We start from the raw sequence: 15,097 nt of genomic DNA on the forward strand, positions 1-15,097 counted from the left end.
AGAGCGCTTTTGGCGACTAAATGAGTCCTTGCTCCAGGATGCTTCCTTTGTCCAACAGTTAATACCCCAATTACAGGAATATTTTGATTTAAATACTGACCCCGAGGTAAACCTTGGTATCATATGGGATTGTTCCAAGGCTTATGCTAGAGGCCTCTTACTCTCCCAAGCGGCGGCATGTAAGCGCCAGAGGGAACAAGCCAGGCGACTTTTAGTGCACAAAATTCAAGAACTCACCAAGGACCATATGCACACTCTGTCCTCTCATTGCTATCAGAAGTTATTAGCAGCCAAATCCAAACTCTACACTCTAGATCAGTGGTTCTCAACCTTTTTTCTGTCGGGACACACCTGACAGATGGTTCTCTTCTCACATGCGTGACACACTGACCCATGATCGTCACAGGGCTAGATGTAAATGTACAGTTTGCATCCACGGGAACCCCCCTGATCCACAATAATGGATGTAAAGCAGAATTATGACATTCCCCGTTCAACTCACTCTACAAAAAAGATATTCTGGTTCTGGTGTCATCTCAGTAACAGCAACTCAAACTCCTTCTACTTTCAGGCTCAATAGCCCTACTTATGAAAAGACAGCAGTTTACCACCAATGATTGTCCTCTTGAGAAAACGCAACAAATAAGACTGATAAAACACTTACATGCTAGTAAAATATCTCTGTAACAGACACAGAACCGACCTAACATACTCCCAGGATCTGTAGTAATGCACATAAACTAATCCACACACAGTTACACCTGTATTATGGAATACACTCAAACAGGAGCAACCCTAGCTATGAAAAGGCAACACTACAAATATTAAATCAGGCCCTTAAAACCAATACACCTCTTATTAGGAAAACAGAACTAGCAAGCAGCTATAGATCCCGACACAGAAATAATTGTAAAACTATACTAATAAGCAGAATAAATGTTTCACAACAACTATGAACAGAATAACATCCAACAATTAAAAACTCATAAAAAACTATTAAAAATTCTCCAAACACCAATAAAATATTTCAAAAAAAGCAGACACATCACATAATATTAAATAATTAAAATAGCAGTCAATCAAGAAAATAAACATAAAAAGCCACCTTTACTTACCCCCTCCAGCAGCTTTCCTACTCCTCTTCCATGCAGGCTGTAGCACACACCAGAAGCAGCAGTAGTGGCTAAGCTCTATACTCATGGTCCTCTTCCTTAGGGCCCATGTCTCTCTCACACACACACACACCATACCAGTCATGCCCCCATGACCAGTTTCTGTCTCTCACACACCAATCATCTCCCAGTCTTTGACAAACACACCAGTCACCTTCCTGAACAGTTTCTCTCATGCCATACACACACACACAGGCTTCCCACTCCGTGTTCCACTTACATATATGGGCTTCTCACTCTCATAATCACTTTCTCTTTCTCACATACACTCACCAGTCTCTCACTCCCATGCTTGTTCTCTCCACATGCACAGGCTTCTCATCCCCATAATCACTTTCTTTCTCTCCCACATACACACACACCAGTCACCTGATCTCTCTCATGCATACACACACAGGCTTCCCACTCTCATGTTCTCTTTCAGATATACAGGCTTCTCACTCCCATGCTGTATCTCACACACTCCCAGCTTTCTCACTCCCATGCTCACTCTTCACATGTACAGGCTTCTTATTCCCATAATCACTTTCTTTCTCTCTCTCACATACATGCAAACACACACCAGTCACCTGATCTCTCTCATGCATATACACACACACATAGGCTTCCCACTCTCATGTTCTCTTTCAGATATACAGGCTTCTCACTCCCATGCTGTGTCTCACACACACACACAGGTTTCTCACTCCCATGCCCACTCTTCACCTGCACAGGCTTCTCATTCCCATAATCACTTTCTCTCTCTCTCTCTCACACACACCAGTCACCTGATCTCTCTCATGCATACACACACACACACGCTTCCCACTTCCATGTTCTGTCTTACATACATAGGCTTCTCCCTCCCATGCTGTGTCTCACACACACCCAGGTTCTCACTCCCATGCTCACTCTCTTCACATGCACAGGCTTCTCATTCCCATAATCACTTTCTCTGTTACACACACACACACCCAGTCTCTCTCTCATTTCCATGCTCGCTCTCCACGTGCACAGGCTTCTCATTCCCTGAATCACATTCTCTCTCTCACATTCACATACACACCAGTCACACCGTCACCTTACCAACCAGTCTCTCTCATATACATGCACACACACAGGCTTCCCACTCCCATGCTCTCTCTCACATAATCAGGCTTCTCACTCCCATGCTTTCTTTCACATACACCCCCACAACACCCAGGCTTCTTACTCCCATGCTTTCTCACATACCCAGATTTCTCACTTCCATGCTTTTTTTTTCTCTCTCTCTCTCACACACACACACATCCCTGACTGTCTCACATTCTCACATACACATCAGTCATCTCCTTGAGCAGTCACTTTCATTGTCTCTCACATATACACATGCATCAGCTCTCTGACCAGTTTCTCTCAATCACACACATACTCTCGATCAAATACATTCTCTCACTTACACACAGGCTTTCAATCACACACATTCTCTCACTTACACACAGGCTGGCTGGCTGCTTCTCTCTCTTTCTGTCACTCACTTCCTCTCCCCCCCCCCCCCAGCACAAACGGTAGCTGCTCCTCCAGCCCCCACAGGCCAAGAAGGAAGAATTCCATCGATCGCGGGAGGCTCATGCTGCTCTCTCCTTTCCCTTCCGCTTTCTCCCCCAGAGCAGGAAGATCAGCTGCCTCTCCTGCTGCCACCGGACTCCTGCTATCTTCGGGCGTCCCGAACTTCCTGTCGGGGGGGGGGGGGGTAGCAGAAGCACAGCGCACAACGTCCGCTTCCTCCCTCCCCCCCCCCCCAAGCAGGAAGATCGGCGGACCATACGGCCCGATGCCCGAAGATAGCAGGAGGCCGGTGGCAGCAGGAGAGGCAGCTGATCTTCCTGCTTTGGGGGAGAAAGCGGAAGCTGTGCGCGACGCTTCCGCTCCCCCACCCCAAGCAGGAAGATCGACGGACCATACGGCCCGACGCCCGAAGATAGCAGGAGAACGGGTGGCAGCAGGAGAGGCAGCTGATCTTCCTGCATTGGGGGAGGAAGCGGAAGCTGCACGCGGCGCTTCCGCTCCCCCCCCCCGAACAGGAAGACCGGTTGGCCATACGGCCGCAGCAGCACTTCCCCATGTGTGCCGTGATGGCGCGCGAGGCGTGGGTTCTCTTGCGGCACGGCCTTTCTTCTTCCCGCGCACCACTTCCTGTTCCGGGTCCGGGGGGGGGGAATGCAGGCGCGGGAAGAAGAAAAGGGCAGCCGCGGATGCCACAGCTTTTTTTTTTTTTTTTGCACCGCTGCCGTTCCCGCTGGGCTTGAATGTGCTGATAGCCCGGCGGCAACGGCAGCAGGGAAGAACGAGCAGCGGGAGGGACCGGGAGCCACGCGACACACCTGCCGGTGCTTGGCGACACACTAGTGTGTCGCGACGCACCGGTTGAGAACCGCTGCTCTAGATAATGCCCAATTGCTGCATGCGTTAGATATTACAAAACAGGCCCTATTATGAGGGGGAAACAAGGCTGGGAGGTTCTTGGCCCGTAGTCCTTAAAGCCAGACAACGCCTCTACCATCATCCCTAAAATTAGAATGCTAAAAGCTGCGGTATTAACGGCCTCTACTGACATTCGGGATCATTCACGCTTTCTATGGGCACTTGTATAGTCCTGATGGGTCCATCCATCCTGATAGCATAGAAGACTACCTGAAGGGGGTTACTTTACCGAGTCTCACATCTCCCCAACGGGAAGCGCTAGACGCACCTATAACAGAGGAGGAACCATGGCGGCCATTAAATCCCTTAAACCTGGGAAAGGCGCCCGGCCTTGATGGTCCTGTCGGGGGTCTACTATAAGAAATGTGCTCCTGTCATTGTAGGGCCCTTGGTGCAATTCTTCAATAGCCTACGGGCGAGGGGAAATTAGCGCCTCAAGCGAATGTTGCAGGTATTACTGTCCTGGCCAAACCAGGGCGGGATCCCACTCAATGTGCCTCTTATAGGCCCTATCTCCCTCATAAATGTTGACCTCAAGCTCCTGGCCGCATTCTAGCGATTGCACAATCGCGGCGTTGTTCCGTTGAGCAGAGATGTTTGATTCATGGTGGCGTCTATGAGATATAAGAGAGCTTTGGGCGAAATGAGAAATAACTTTGGATTCAAAGAATGTGTGAATATGACAGCTTGTGAGAAATATAAGCAGCATGTAGGATTGAATGACAAAGTTTGTCAGGAAGAGAGTTGGTATTAATGAAAATATACAGTCATTTAAGCAATGATGAAAACGGAGTAAATTGAGTAAGGATTGGCCGCATAGGTTTCCTAATACATTGTGAATTGGAAATGAATTTGAAGTGGGAGTTTTGGAATTAAGAAGATGTTACATGAAAAATCGTTGAAAATAAATCCCCTGAAGAAAACCAACGGGTGAAACAGGAGCTTCTGTCGGGACATAATTTATAAAATCTAGGGATATTGCTTACAAATTTTAATAAAATTAAACAAAAAATAGCAATTTAAAGGCAGCTTTAAGGGAATTAGTTTACTAGGGAATCTTTGTTAAATGAAATGTATACATTGTATCAATCAATTTACTAGGGAATCTTTGTTAAATGAAAATATACACATTGTAATCAGGGAATGTTTGCAATATTTGTGTAATTTGGGAGTTAAAATGTAACTTTGTTGTATTTTAACATTGTATGTTTAGATGAGTGAATGAGAGTGTATGAATGGTTTTTGATGTAGTAGGTATGCTTTATGTATTTTAAAAAAGTGTTTAGAAATAAAAATTGAGTTATTTAATTATATACATGGGTATATGATTTTGTGTATCACTAGTGATAATACCTGTGGTAGACCCATAATTATCTTAATTTATATCGGAACATTATAGGAACCAACAAAGATTCCGTCTTTTCATCAGGTAATTTAAGAAGAGAGATAAAGCCTAAAAATTGCAAGATCTCCCCACCTGTGACATGTGTAGTTTCCTCATACAGACCTGCAAAGTGCTTTTGAAATTCAGTAAGAATTTGAAAGGGAGAATGTAATAGAGAAACCAGATTTATTTTTAAAAGAACCAATAACATAGCTGGTATTTTGCATCTTAGTCAATCTCGACAACAAACTGCCAGGGACAGGGCATGGGTGGAGCGTGGGCAGGGCGGTCCGGGGGGGGCAGGGCTGGAGCCTCCAGGCACAGCGGCCATTTGCCACTGTACCCGGAATCGTGGGCCGTCCGTCAGCCGGCACGCGCAACCTACACCTGCCCGGAGGCAAGGTGCAACTTTTAAAATAAAGGTTGGGGGGGGGGGGGGTAGGTAGGGCTGGGAGGTGGGTTAGGTAGGGGAAGGGAGGGGAAGGTGGGAGGGGTGGAGAGGAAAGTTCCCTCCGAGGCTGTTCTGATTTCGGCCTTGGAGTGAACGGGGAAAGCCAGCAGGGCTCCCAAGTGCTTGGTGCGCACAAGGTGCACTATTGTGCACTCCTTTGCGCGTGCTGGGTTTGTGTGCACAAATGTAAACCCGCACGTAGGTATTAAAATCCGGCCCATTACCTCTCTCTGTAATATAGCCTTTAAGTTTCCCACCACAGCCACGACCATAGTATTCGACTGGGTTATGTAATCTAAAATCCTGCACCGCTCATCTAATCCTGTCAGAAAATTCTGGATTTTTAAGGAGGGATTCAATCTCCATCTAGTATATGGATTCCCAGCACCCAGAAGGTTAACAGTCAAAGAAATAGGATGATGATCTGAGAGATAGGAACCCAGATATCACCGTCAACTACCGTATTAAACAGAGATGACTACAGAGAAAAAAATCAATTCGGCTATATGTGTAATGTCTAGTCTCATAAAAGGTATAGTCCAGAGTACTGGATATTTATCCTGCCATTTATCCCTGAGATCATAATATTGACTATACTATGAAGGATCCCTGGGACCTATGAAACATTCTTGGCATCATTTGGCCTATCAATTGTAAGATTAAGGCACAAGTTCCAATCTTCACGCAGTATTACATTCAAAGAAAAGAAAGTTTTAAGTTTGGCAAAAAGAGAAGCAAAGAATTCTTCTGAGCCCATTTTGGGCCATATAGATTAACAATACATGTCTTTCCCATATAGGTTACCCTCTATAATCACAAACTGGCCTTCAGGTTCTCGAAAGGATCGTCTTATTAGATAAAGGCAAGTTCTTACTTAACAACAGGCAATTCCCCTACTTTGTTATTATACTTTGGACATATGTGTTTTCTGTAAGAAAACATAAGGGCTGATTTTAAGAGTGTGCACATGCGTCCATGTGTGCGCTTCCCGCTGGCCTCCTCAATGCCGACCTGATCTATGTCGGGGCCTTCCCGTGGCATTCTCTCCACAAGGGAGACATTGCCGACCTCTTCTGGGGACTTTGCCCCTTTGGTGCGCGCATACACAGAAAGCTGGAATTTAAAGGGGCCATGGCGGGAAACCTCGGCCCAGCTCCAAACCTGACGTCATCGCAGAGGCCTATATAAGGCCACTTCAAACCTTTCTGTTTTGCCTTGGTAAGCAGGTCGACGTCACTGAGTAGCTGAGTTGCTGTTCCTGATTCTGCTCCATCGTTCCTGTGTTCCTGACTCCGCTCCTGTGTTCCTGCCAGTTCCGAGCTCATCCTTGTCCTGTGATACCGCTCCTGTTCCCCGCTCCTGTCTTCGCTTGCTTCTTCGGTTTTGACTTCTGTCTGGTTCTTGGATTCCTCTGTCTGTTGCCCATCCTGATCCTTGGCATGTTCCCTGAATTTGGCTTGTCTGCTGCGTGCCCTGACCTCTGGCCTGGTTCCTCGTGCTGCATCTTTGCTGCCTGCCTCGACTTGAACCGCCCACCGGACTTCCTCCTCCAGGAGACCTTCATTCACCTAAGTCCTGCCGGCCCCGGTACCCAAAGGCTCAACCTGCGGGGAATGAGGGCTGGTATATGTGAAGTTCCTGTCAGGTCTCCTGGTCCAGATTTGCCTCCCGGCTACAAGTGCCACTGTAGACTCCTTCTGTGGACCTTCCAACTCTCGAGCCGGCTCAAGGGTCCATGCTCTCAACAAAAGGTTTAAATACCAGCCTGCATTTATTTTTTTATTTTGATTTATATTTCACCTTTCAGACAATTCAAAGCGGATTGCATAACCACATGCAGTCAGAAAGCATGTCCTGCTTCCACAGACAGGCAGACTGCCTAAAAGCCTTAGCAGCTTGCTTCTTAAATGGATACTCCCTATCAGCCTTTGGCTTTCTGGTTCTCTTGGCCAGAGTCTAAGCTCTGACTTCCTGATGGTGTCTCAAACCTTGTTTCTTTCAGATTGCTTCTTTGTCAGTGGTTGCTTTTCTGCTTTTTTCATTTTCCTAATTACTGTCACCTGGCTTTCCAGGCCAGGTTACACACCCCAGCAAGTGCTGCCTTTTTGGTTTCTAGACCTCCCTCTAGGGACCACCCATCCATATTTCTATAAAAACATGTATACTCTCTCAAGGGCAATATATATTATGTTATGCAGGTATTAGAATTATGGGGTAGCATATAAAGGGGAAAGTCAAGGGTGACTCTGAGGTCCTTGACCGAGTCTGACAAAGGAAGGGGAATGGAATCAATAAAAACAAAGCTAGGGGCAAGACAGGCATGCAGAAGCTGAGTTTTGGAGACATTCATCCTAAGAAAGTACGAATGCAGTAGTAGACAGGCAGGAGGATACTGATATTGATGCAGATTGCAGAATAGTATTAGAAGAATATTCTGAGATATATAATCTATATTATATATATATATTCTGAGATATATAATCTCAGAATGTTTTTACGATGCTTATATCTTACACCATATGCGTTTAACTATGACATGTTATTCTGTTCATTGTATTTTCCTCCTTTCAGTTCAATGTAAGCCGGTATGATGTGCCTCACGAATGTCGGCAAAGAAAAGCCTATAAATAAATAAATAAATAAGAAAATAAAAATCTGGGTGTCATCCACAAAACATCAATAAAAACACCCTAAAGAAGAAATAAGAGAGCTAATACTGTGAGTGTAAATAGACAAGAGGACTGGACCAAGGACAGAATCTTGAGGAACACTGACTAGAAAGAGGATACATCAGAGAAGGAATTCATGTAAGAACATGAAAAGAGAAGTTAGAAAGATACAAAGTGAACAGATCAAAGGCTAAAACAACAAAGTGAGGATGACAGTATATTTAGTAGGACAAAATAATCAAACAGTACTAAATATGGCCGATAAATCAAGAAGAAGGAGGATGATAGAAGAACCAGAAAATTGAATCATAAAAATGTAGTTGAGCACATAGAGGACAGTTTTAGTTCAACGAGAAGGAATAAAAAAGAATGGAAAGGGTCCATTGTACAGGAAGACTATAGAACGTTCAGAATTTGATGACAGACAGGATAGTAACTTAGTAACAGTCAGAAGATGACCAAATGGTCCATTCAGTCTGCTCAGCAAGCTGCATGTGGTGGCAACTGCTACCCCATGCAAACCATCCCCAAGCCCCCTGTCAGGGGCAGCAACTGCTGCTCCTTGGTGACCTGCACTGATGCACCATGCTGGTCACCCATATGCTAAGGGTACTAATGCTTCTGTGTGCAGGTTTCCCCAAGCCTTATGTTAAGGGTAGTAAGGAAGGATAGCATGTTCTAATACTTTGTATACAAATGGGAGTAAAGAGATGGAATAATGGTTGAAGACAGTGTGAGACTCAGGGAATGTTTCTTTAGGATAGGAGAGACTACTGTAGTTTTGAAAAAGGTGTGGATGGTACAGTAACAGTAAAGAGAGACAAGTTAATCAATGATATACTAAAAGGAAGAAGTGAGTTGATGTTCTTGATGATGATGGAAGTTTGTAGGGAATCAAAGGGGGAGATTGTAGATTTAGACGCAAGCATCAAGTTTGTAACATCTTGAAGTGAAAGGGGAGAAAATAAAGAGAAGGACAAGGTAATGGAGATAGGGGAGGAGTCAAAATATGAAAAAAAGGGAAGTAGATAGATGGAAAGCAGAATAAACTGAAAATGCTATATTGAAAAAGAACTGATGGAATAAAGGATGGGAGCAGCAGGAGGATGCAGAAAGGTCTTAAAGATAGAGAACAAATGTTAAGGTGATTGGCAGATGAAATGAGAGCATAGTACTAATGAGATTTAGCAAGAACAAGAGGCAAAATGAAAAAGGAGTAAAGAGTCTGTCAGCAGAATTGCAAGATTTATTTTATTCAGCTTTGGTTTTCCAAAGATGTGATGCTGTAGGAAGTAATCATATGTCAGTATAGTAGCGCAGTAATAATGGGAGATTTCAGTTATCCCAATATTGACTGGGTAAGTGAAACATCAGGACGTGCTAGAGAGATAAAGTTCCTGGATGGAATAAATGACAGTTTTATGGAGCAATTGGTTCAGGTACTGATAACAGAGAGAACAATTTTAGATCTAGTTCTCAGTGGAGCGCAGGATTTGGTGAGAGGTAACAGTGGTGGGGTCCCTTGGCAATAGCGATCCTATGATCAAATTTGAATTAATGACTGGAAGGAGGACAGTAAGTAAATCCACGGCTCTCGTGCTAAACTTTCAAAAGGGAAACTGATAAATGAGAAAAATAGTTTAAAAAAATTGAAAGGTGCAGCTACAAAGTGTGCTACAGGCATGGACATAGTTAAAAAATACCATCCTAGAAGCACAGTCCAGATGTATTCCTCACATTAAGAAAGGTGGAAAGAAGGCAAAACAATCATAGGCATGGTTAAAAGGGGAGGTGAAAGAAGCTATTTTAGCCAAAAGATCTTCATTCAAAAATTGGAAGAAGGATCCATCAGAAGAAAATAGGATAAAGCATAAGCACTGGCAAGTTAAATGTAAGACATTGATAAGACAGGCTAAGAGAGAATTTGAAAAGAAGTTGACTGCAGAGGCAAAAACTAACAATAACAACTTTTTAAAATATGTCCAAAGCAGAAAGCCTGTTATGGTTGTGGACCCTTGGGCCGGGATGGGTGTTAGCGCTACCACAGAGGGACGGCCCTCAGTGGTTCCCATCACCGGTAGGTGGTGAAGGTGAGGTCAACCCAGCTGGAGTTTCACCTATACCAGCCCTCATTCCCAGCAGGTTGAGCCCTTGGGTACCGGGGCCAGCAGGACTTAGGTGCGGGCTGCCTCGGTGAAGCAGGAGCAGAGAGACGAAGACGAGGTCAGGGGTCCTGGTCTGGGCTGGCAGCGGAGAAGCAGAATGAGAGTCCAATCTGAGGATCTGGGGCAGGCAGCAGGCAGATAGAGACGAGGAAACCAGGCCAGGGGTTGAGGCAGGCAGCAGACAAGCGAAGACGAGAAGCAAGCCAGGAGAAACGGTACCAGGAGATCAAGCCGAAGCAGAACTCAGGAACTGGAGTACGAAGGAAGGAGCAAGGACCCGGATGGAGCAAGGTCAGGAACTGGATCAGGAACCAGGAGGCGAAGGAATTCAGCAACTAGCACTCCGAAGAGATGACCTGTTGCTAAGGCGAAGAACTGGGGACTGAGGCAGGGTTTAAATACCCCTCAGTCCTGACATCATCAATCTGGGCCAGGCCAAAGTTTTCCGCTGCGGCCCCTTTAAGAGGCAGAGCCTCCCGTGCGCACCTAGGGAGAGTTCTGCAGGAAGTAGGGCGGCATCGTTCAAGCCATGTGGGAGGCTGCAGTCGGTCGGCCCCTTAGTGGGGGGTGCTGCGCCGACCGGGAGGAGCAGCGGCTCGCAGTGGGAAGGTAGGGGGGCCGGCCATGGTCTGCCATGGCCGGAACCCACAACAAAGCCTGCGAGGGAGTTAGTTGAACTGTTAGATGATCGAGGGGTTAAAGGGACATTTAAGGAAGATAAGGCCATCAGGGAAAGATTAAACAATTTCTTTGTTTCGCTGTTTACTGAAGAGGATGTTGGGAGATACCTGTTCCGGAAATGGTTTTCAAGGGTGATGATTCAGATGAACTGAACCAAATCACGGTGAACCTGGAAGATGTGGTAGGCCAGACTGACAAACTGAAAAGTAGTAAATCACTGGACCAGATGGTATACACCCTTGGGTTCTGAAAGAACTAAAAAAAATGAAATCTCAGACCTATTTCAGTTAATTTATAACCTTTCATTTAAATCATCCATTGTACCTGAAGATTGGATGGTGGCTAATGTAACCCCGATATTTAAAAACGACTCCAGGGGTGATCTTGGAAACTATAGACAGGTGAGCCTGACTTCAGTGCTAGGACAAATCGTGGAAACTGCTATAAAGAATAAAATCACAAAACATTTAGATAGTCATGGTTTAATGGGACACAGCCAGCATGCATTTACTCAAGGGAAGTCTTGCCTCACTAATCTCCTACATTTTTTGAAGGGGTGAATAAACATGTGAACAAAGGTGAACCAGTAGATGTGGTATATTGGATTTTCAGAAGGTGTTTGACAAAGTCCCACATGAGAGGCTTTTAAGAAAACTAAATGTCCTGGGATAGGAGGCAATGTCCTTTGTGGATTGCAAGCTGGTTTAAAAAACAGGAAATAGAGAGTAGGACTAAATGGTCTATTTTCACAGTGGAAAAAGGTAAACAGTGGAGTGCCTCAGTTATCTATACTTGGACCAGTGCTTTTTAATATATTTATAAATGATCTGGAAAGGGGTACGATGAGTGAGGTGATCAAATTTGCAGATGACAAAAAATTATGCAGAGTAGTTAAAGCTCGAGCGGATTATGATAAATTGCAGGAGGACCTTGTGAGGCTGGAAGATTGGGCTTCTAAATGGCAGGTGAAATTTAACGTGGACAAGTGCAAAGTGATGCATATAGGGAAAAATAACCCTTGCTGTAGTTACACAATGTTAGGTTCTATCTTAGTTACCACCCAGGAAAGATATCTAGGCATTGAAATTGTCGGCTCAGTGTGCTATGGCGATCAAAAAAGTAAACAGAATGTTAGGAATTATTAAGAAGGGAATGGCAAATAAAACAATGGATGTCATAATGACTCTATATTGCTCCATGGTAAGACCGCATCTTGAATACTGTGTGGAATTCTGGTTGCCACACCTCAAAAAAGATATAGGTGCACTGGAGAAAGTGCAGAGAAGGGTGGCCAAAATGATAAGAGGCATGGAACAGCTGCCCTATGAATTAAGGCAAAGGAAGTTAGGGCTGTTCAGTTTGGAGAAGAGACGACTGAGGGGGATATGATAGAAGTCTACAAAATCATGAAAGGATGTGAACAAGTTAATGTAAATCAGTTATTTACTCTCTCAGATAATAGAAAGACTAGGGGGCACTCCATGAAGTTAGCAAGTAGCTAATTCAAAACAAATCGAAGAAAATTATTTTTCACTCAGCACATAGTTAAGCTCTGGAATTCATTGCCAGAGGATATGGTTACGGCAGTTAGGGTAGCTGGGTTTAAATGTTCAATACCATTGTTCAATACCAATGTTCAATACCATTGATCACAGCATCTTTTTATTTTGCCTAAGGGAGATTGGGATTTCTGGAACTGTATTACAATGGCTCCAATCCTATTTTACTAACCTAATTGCCTAATTTGTCATATGAAGCTTCTCTACACACTCGTGACTCTCAGGGTTCTTCTTTATTATCTCTTTTATTTAACATTTATATATCTCCCATCTGTAAGAACCTCAGTACCTTATGCGATGGCTACAGTTTGGCTATAGAATGGCTATAGAATCTTTGCGGACGATATACAATTTGTGTTTAAACCAATTGGTCCGACACTGTAAAACTAATTGTGCTATGTCTTTCCACTCAAATCAATGGTTGCATCACAATAAACTCACCTTCAATATCAGTAAGACCGAATTTCTTGCCACTCAGAGATCTTTCTTTAAACCTCTTCCCACTACTATTTCTATAAACAATACCACCTTCACCTTTCACCACATATTAAAAGTTTAGGTGTTTGGTTGGATTCTATTCGTTCTTTACATCATTATATAAAAACTGTGATCAGATCTGGGTTCTTTAAACTACGTGTCCTTTATGGTCTAAAACACTACCTTGACTACTTCAATTTCCATGTACTAGTTCAAACCATCATCTTTCCTGTATTGGATTATTGTAGTGCAGTGTATCTAGGTTTGCCAACCTCTTTGCTCAGGCCTCTCCAGCTATTTCAAAATTCGATAGCCAGGCTTATTGAAGGGAAAAAAAAATGCAATGATCACATTACTTCAGTGTTATGCAAGCTTCAGTGACTACTCATTCAATCTAGAATTCATTTCAGAGTTCTTCTTACGGTTCAAAAATTGTTAAAAGTGATGACATTTCCCTGGATCACGCCTTACTCCAAATTTAAAAGCCAACAAGAAATTTAACATCAGCTCAGTTAAGCCTGCTCAAGGTTTCTTCTGTAAAGTAAGCTTGTCTCACCAAGACCAGGGATTGTGTACTTTCTGTGGCAGTTCCACATTTATGGAACATTCTGCCTACAACCATAAGGCAGACAGACTGTACCAAGACTTTTAAAAGCTTCCTGAAACCATTTTTGTTAAATCAGGCATTTGATTAAGTGTTCCAGCAGAAATCATCCTTACTGGTTCTGTTGCGTAATTATGAACTCTTTTGACATTGTTGTGTTGTTTTTATGTTTTATTTTATTATGAATATTTTATAATGTAAATCACCTAGTGCTTCGGCATAGGCAATCAATAAACACCTATTAAACCTTAAACTTATATACACATACAGACATCTTTATTGATATATATATATTTAATAAACAAATACATTTTATTACAAGAAAAGATCTGCTTATTCAAAATTAATCTGAAGAAAGTGTATTGTCCAAATAAATAAGCTCTTCTGTCCTAGGACTATTCATATTATAAATTATGTTGCTCTGTTTTGGATGATGAAGTAATATCACTCAGAAAGAGTTTTCATTATATATATATATATATATATATATATATATATATATATATATATATATATATATATAAAATAAAGCATAAAACATTATAATTTCGATTGAATAAACTTTTGTACGTATGCTTTTATTCTTTACTTGTTTTCAATTTTAGGAGAAAAGTCTAGAAAGCGATATGCTGTGTCGGTCCATAAAGAGCATCAAAATACCTATTTTCTTGTTTCACTTTCACTGTCTTACATGCACCACTTTTTAAAAATAAATTGTAGTAGAAACCTACAAGACCGATCTGTTCTATTGGTTAATTTAGGTTGCTGTCAGCTTGTTTCTTTTTTTTTTTTTTTATACAATAGCTTATTGTGCACAGTGTATTGTATATCCTGAAATGTTTTTACCATGGCAAATCTCTCCTGAAAATCAAAAACATGTTAACATTCAAAAGCAATCATGGACAGCTAAAGTGCAATCAGACTCGCAGAAAGAAAAGTGAAGAATGCAAAGAACAAAATTGCTTGTTGACCTGATTTGTTGTTGGCTGTGACGGGAATGGCAGGACTGGTAATGACCTTTGCGTTGTCCTTGGAAGAGACACTTTTTTGTTTACTTTTCGTTGCCTCTAGCGCTTTGAGCTTCTTGGCATGCTTACTGCCTTTGTAGTGTGCCTCGGCCTGGCTCTACAAAGGAGAACAAATCAGGCTCAATTTCTGGACTTTTAAATAATACAATGGATGACAACGCAGAAGAAATAATGATACTTTCAATAATAGGCACCAGAGCTCCTGTCCTGACAAAGCCTAATAACATGTTATTATTCATTTGTTTTTATGCAATTTTGTAGCAGACGTAAGCTTGGTTTGTACTTTAAAAGTGACATTTCCTTATCTAATACATTCCATTATGAGATATATTTAAAAATCTGTATGCATTTTTTTAAACATCTATTTAGAATTCATATGCTATTATGTCTCATTATTGTTCACCATTGTAGAGATATTGGCTGGAATGAGTTTGCACTACTCACTTCCTCTTCTTCTAATACTAC

General features: G+C 42.9%; 1 protein-coding gene across 2 annotated transcripts in view; it reads right to left on the minus strand.

Annotated features, from left to right (window-relative positions):
• ZNF385B (zinc finger protein 385B) overlaps nucleotides 1–15,097 on the minus strand; it is a 690,453-nt gene that overhangs the window by 100,954 nt on the left and 574,402 nt on the right. For both annotated transcript variants that reach the window (XM_029605911.1, XM_029605910.1), the window contains one exon: nucleotides 14,576–14,729. In XM_029605911.1, coding sequence (XP_029461771.1) covers nucleotides 14,576–14,729 — 154 coding nt within the window. The remainder of the gene's footprint in view (nucleotides 1–14,575; nucleotides 14,730–15,097) is intronic.

This window comes from Rhinatrema bivittatum, chromosome 6, assembly GCF_901001135.1.
Source record: "Rhinatrema bivittatum chromosome 6, aRhiBiv1.1, whole genome shotgun sequence".
Taxonomy (NCBI): Eukaryota; Metazoa; Chordata; class Amphibia; order Gymnophiona; family Rhinatrematidae; genus Rhinatrema; species Rhinatrema bivittatum.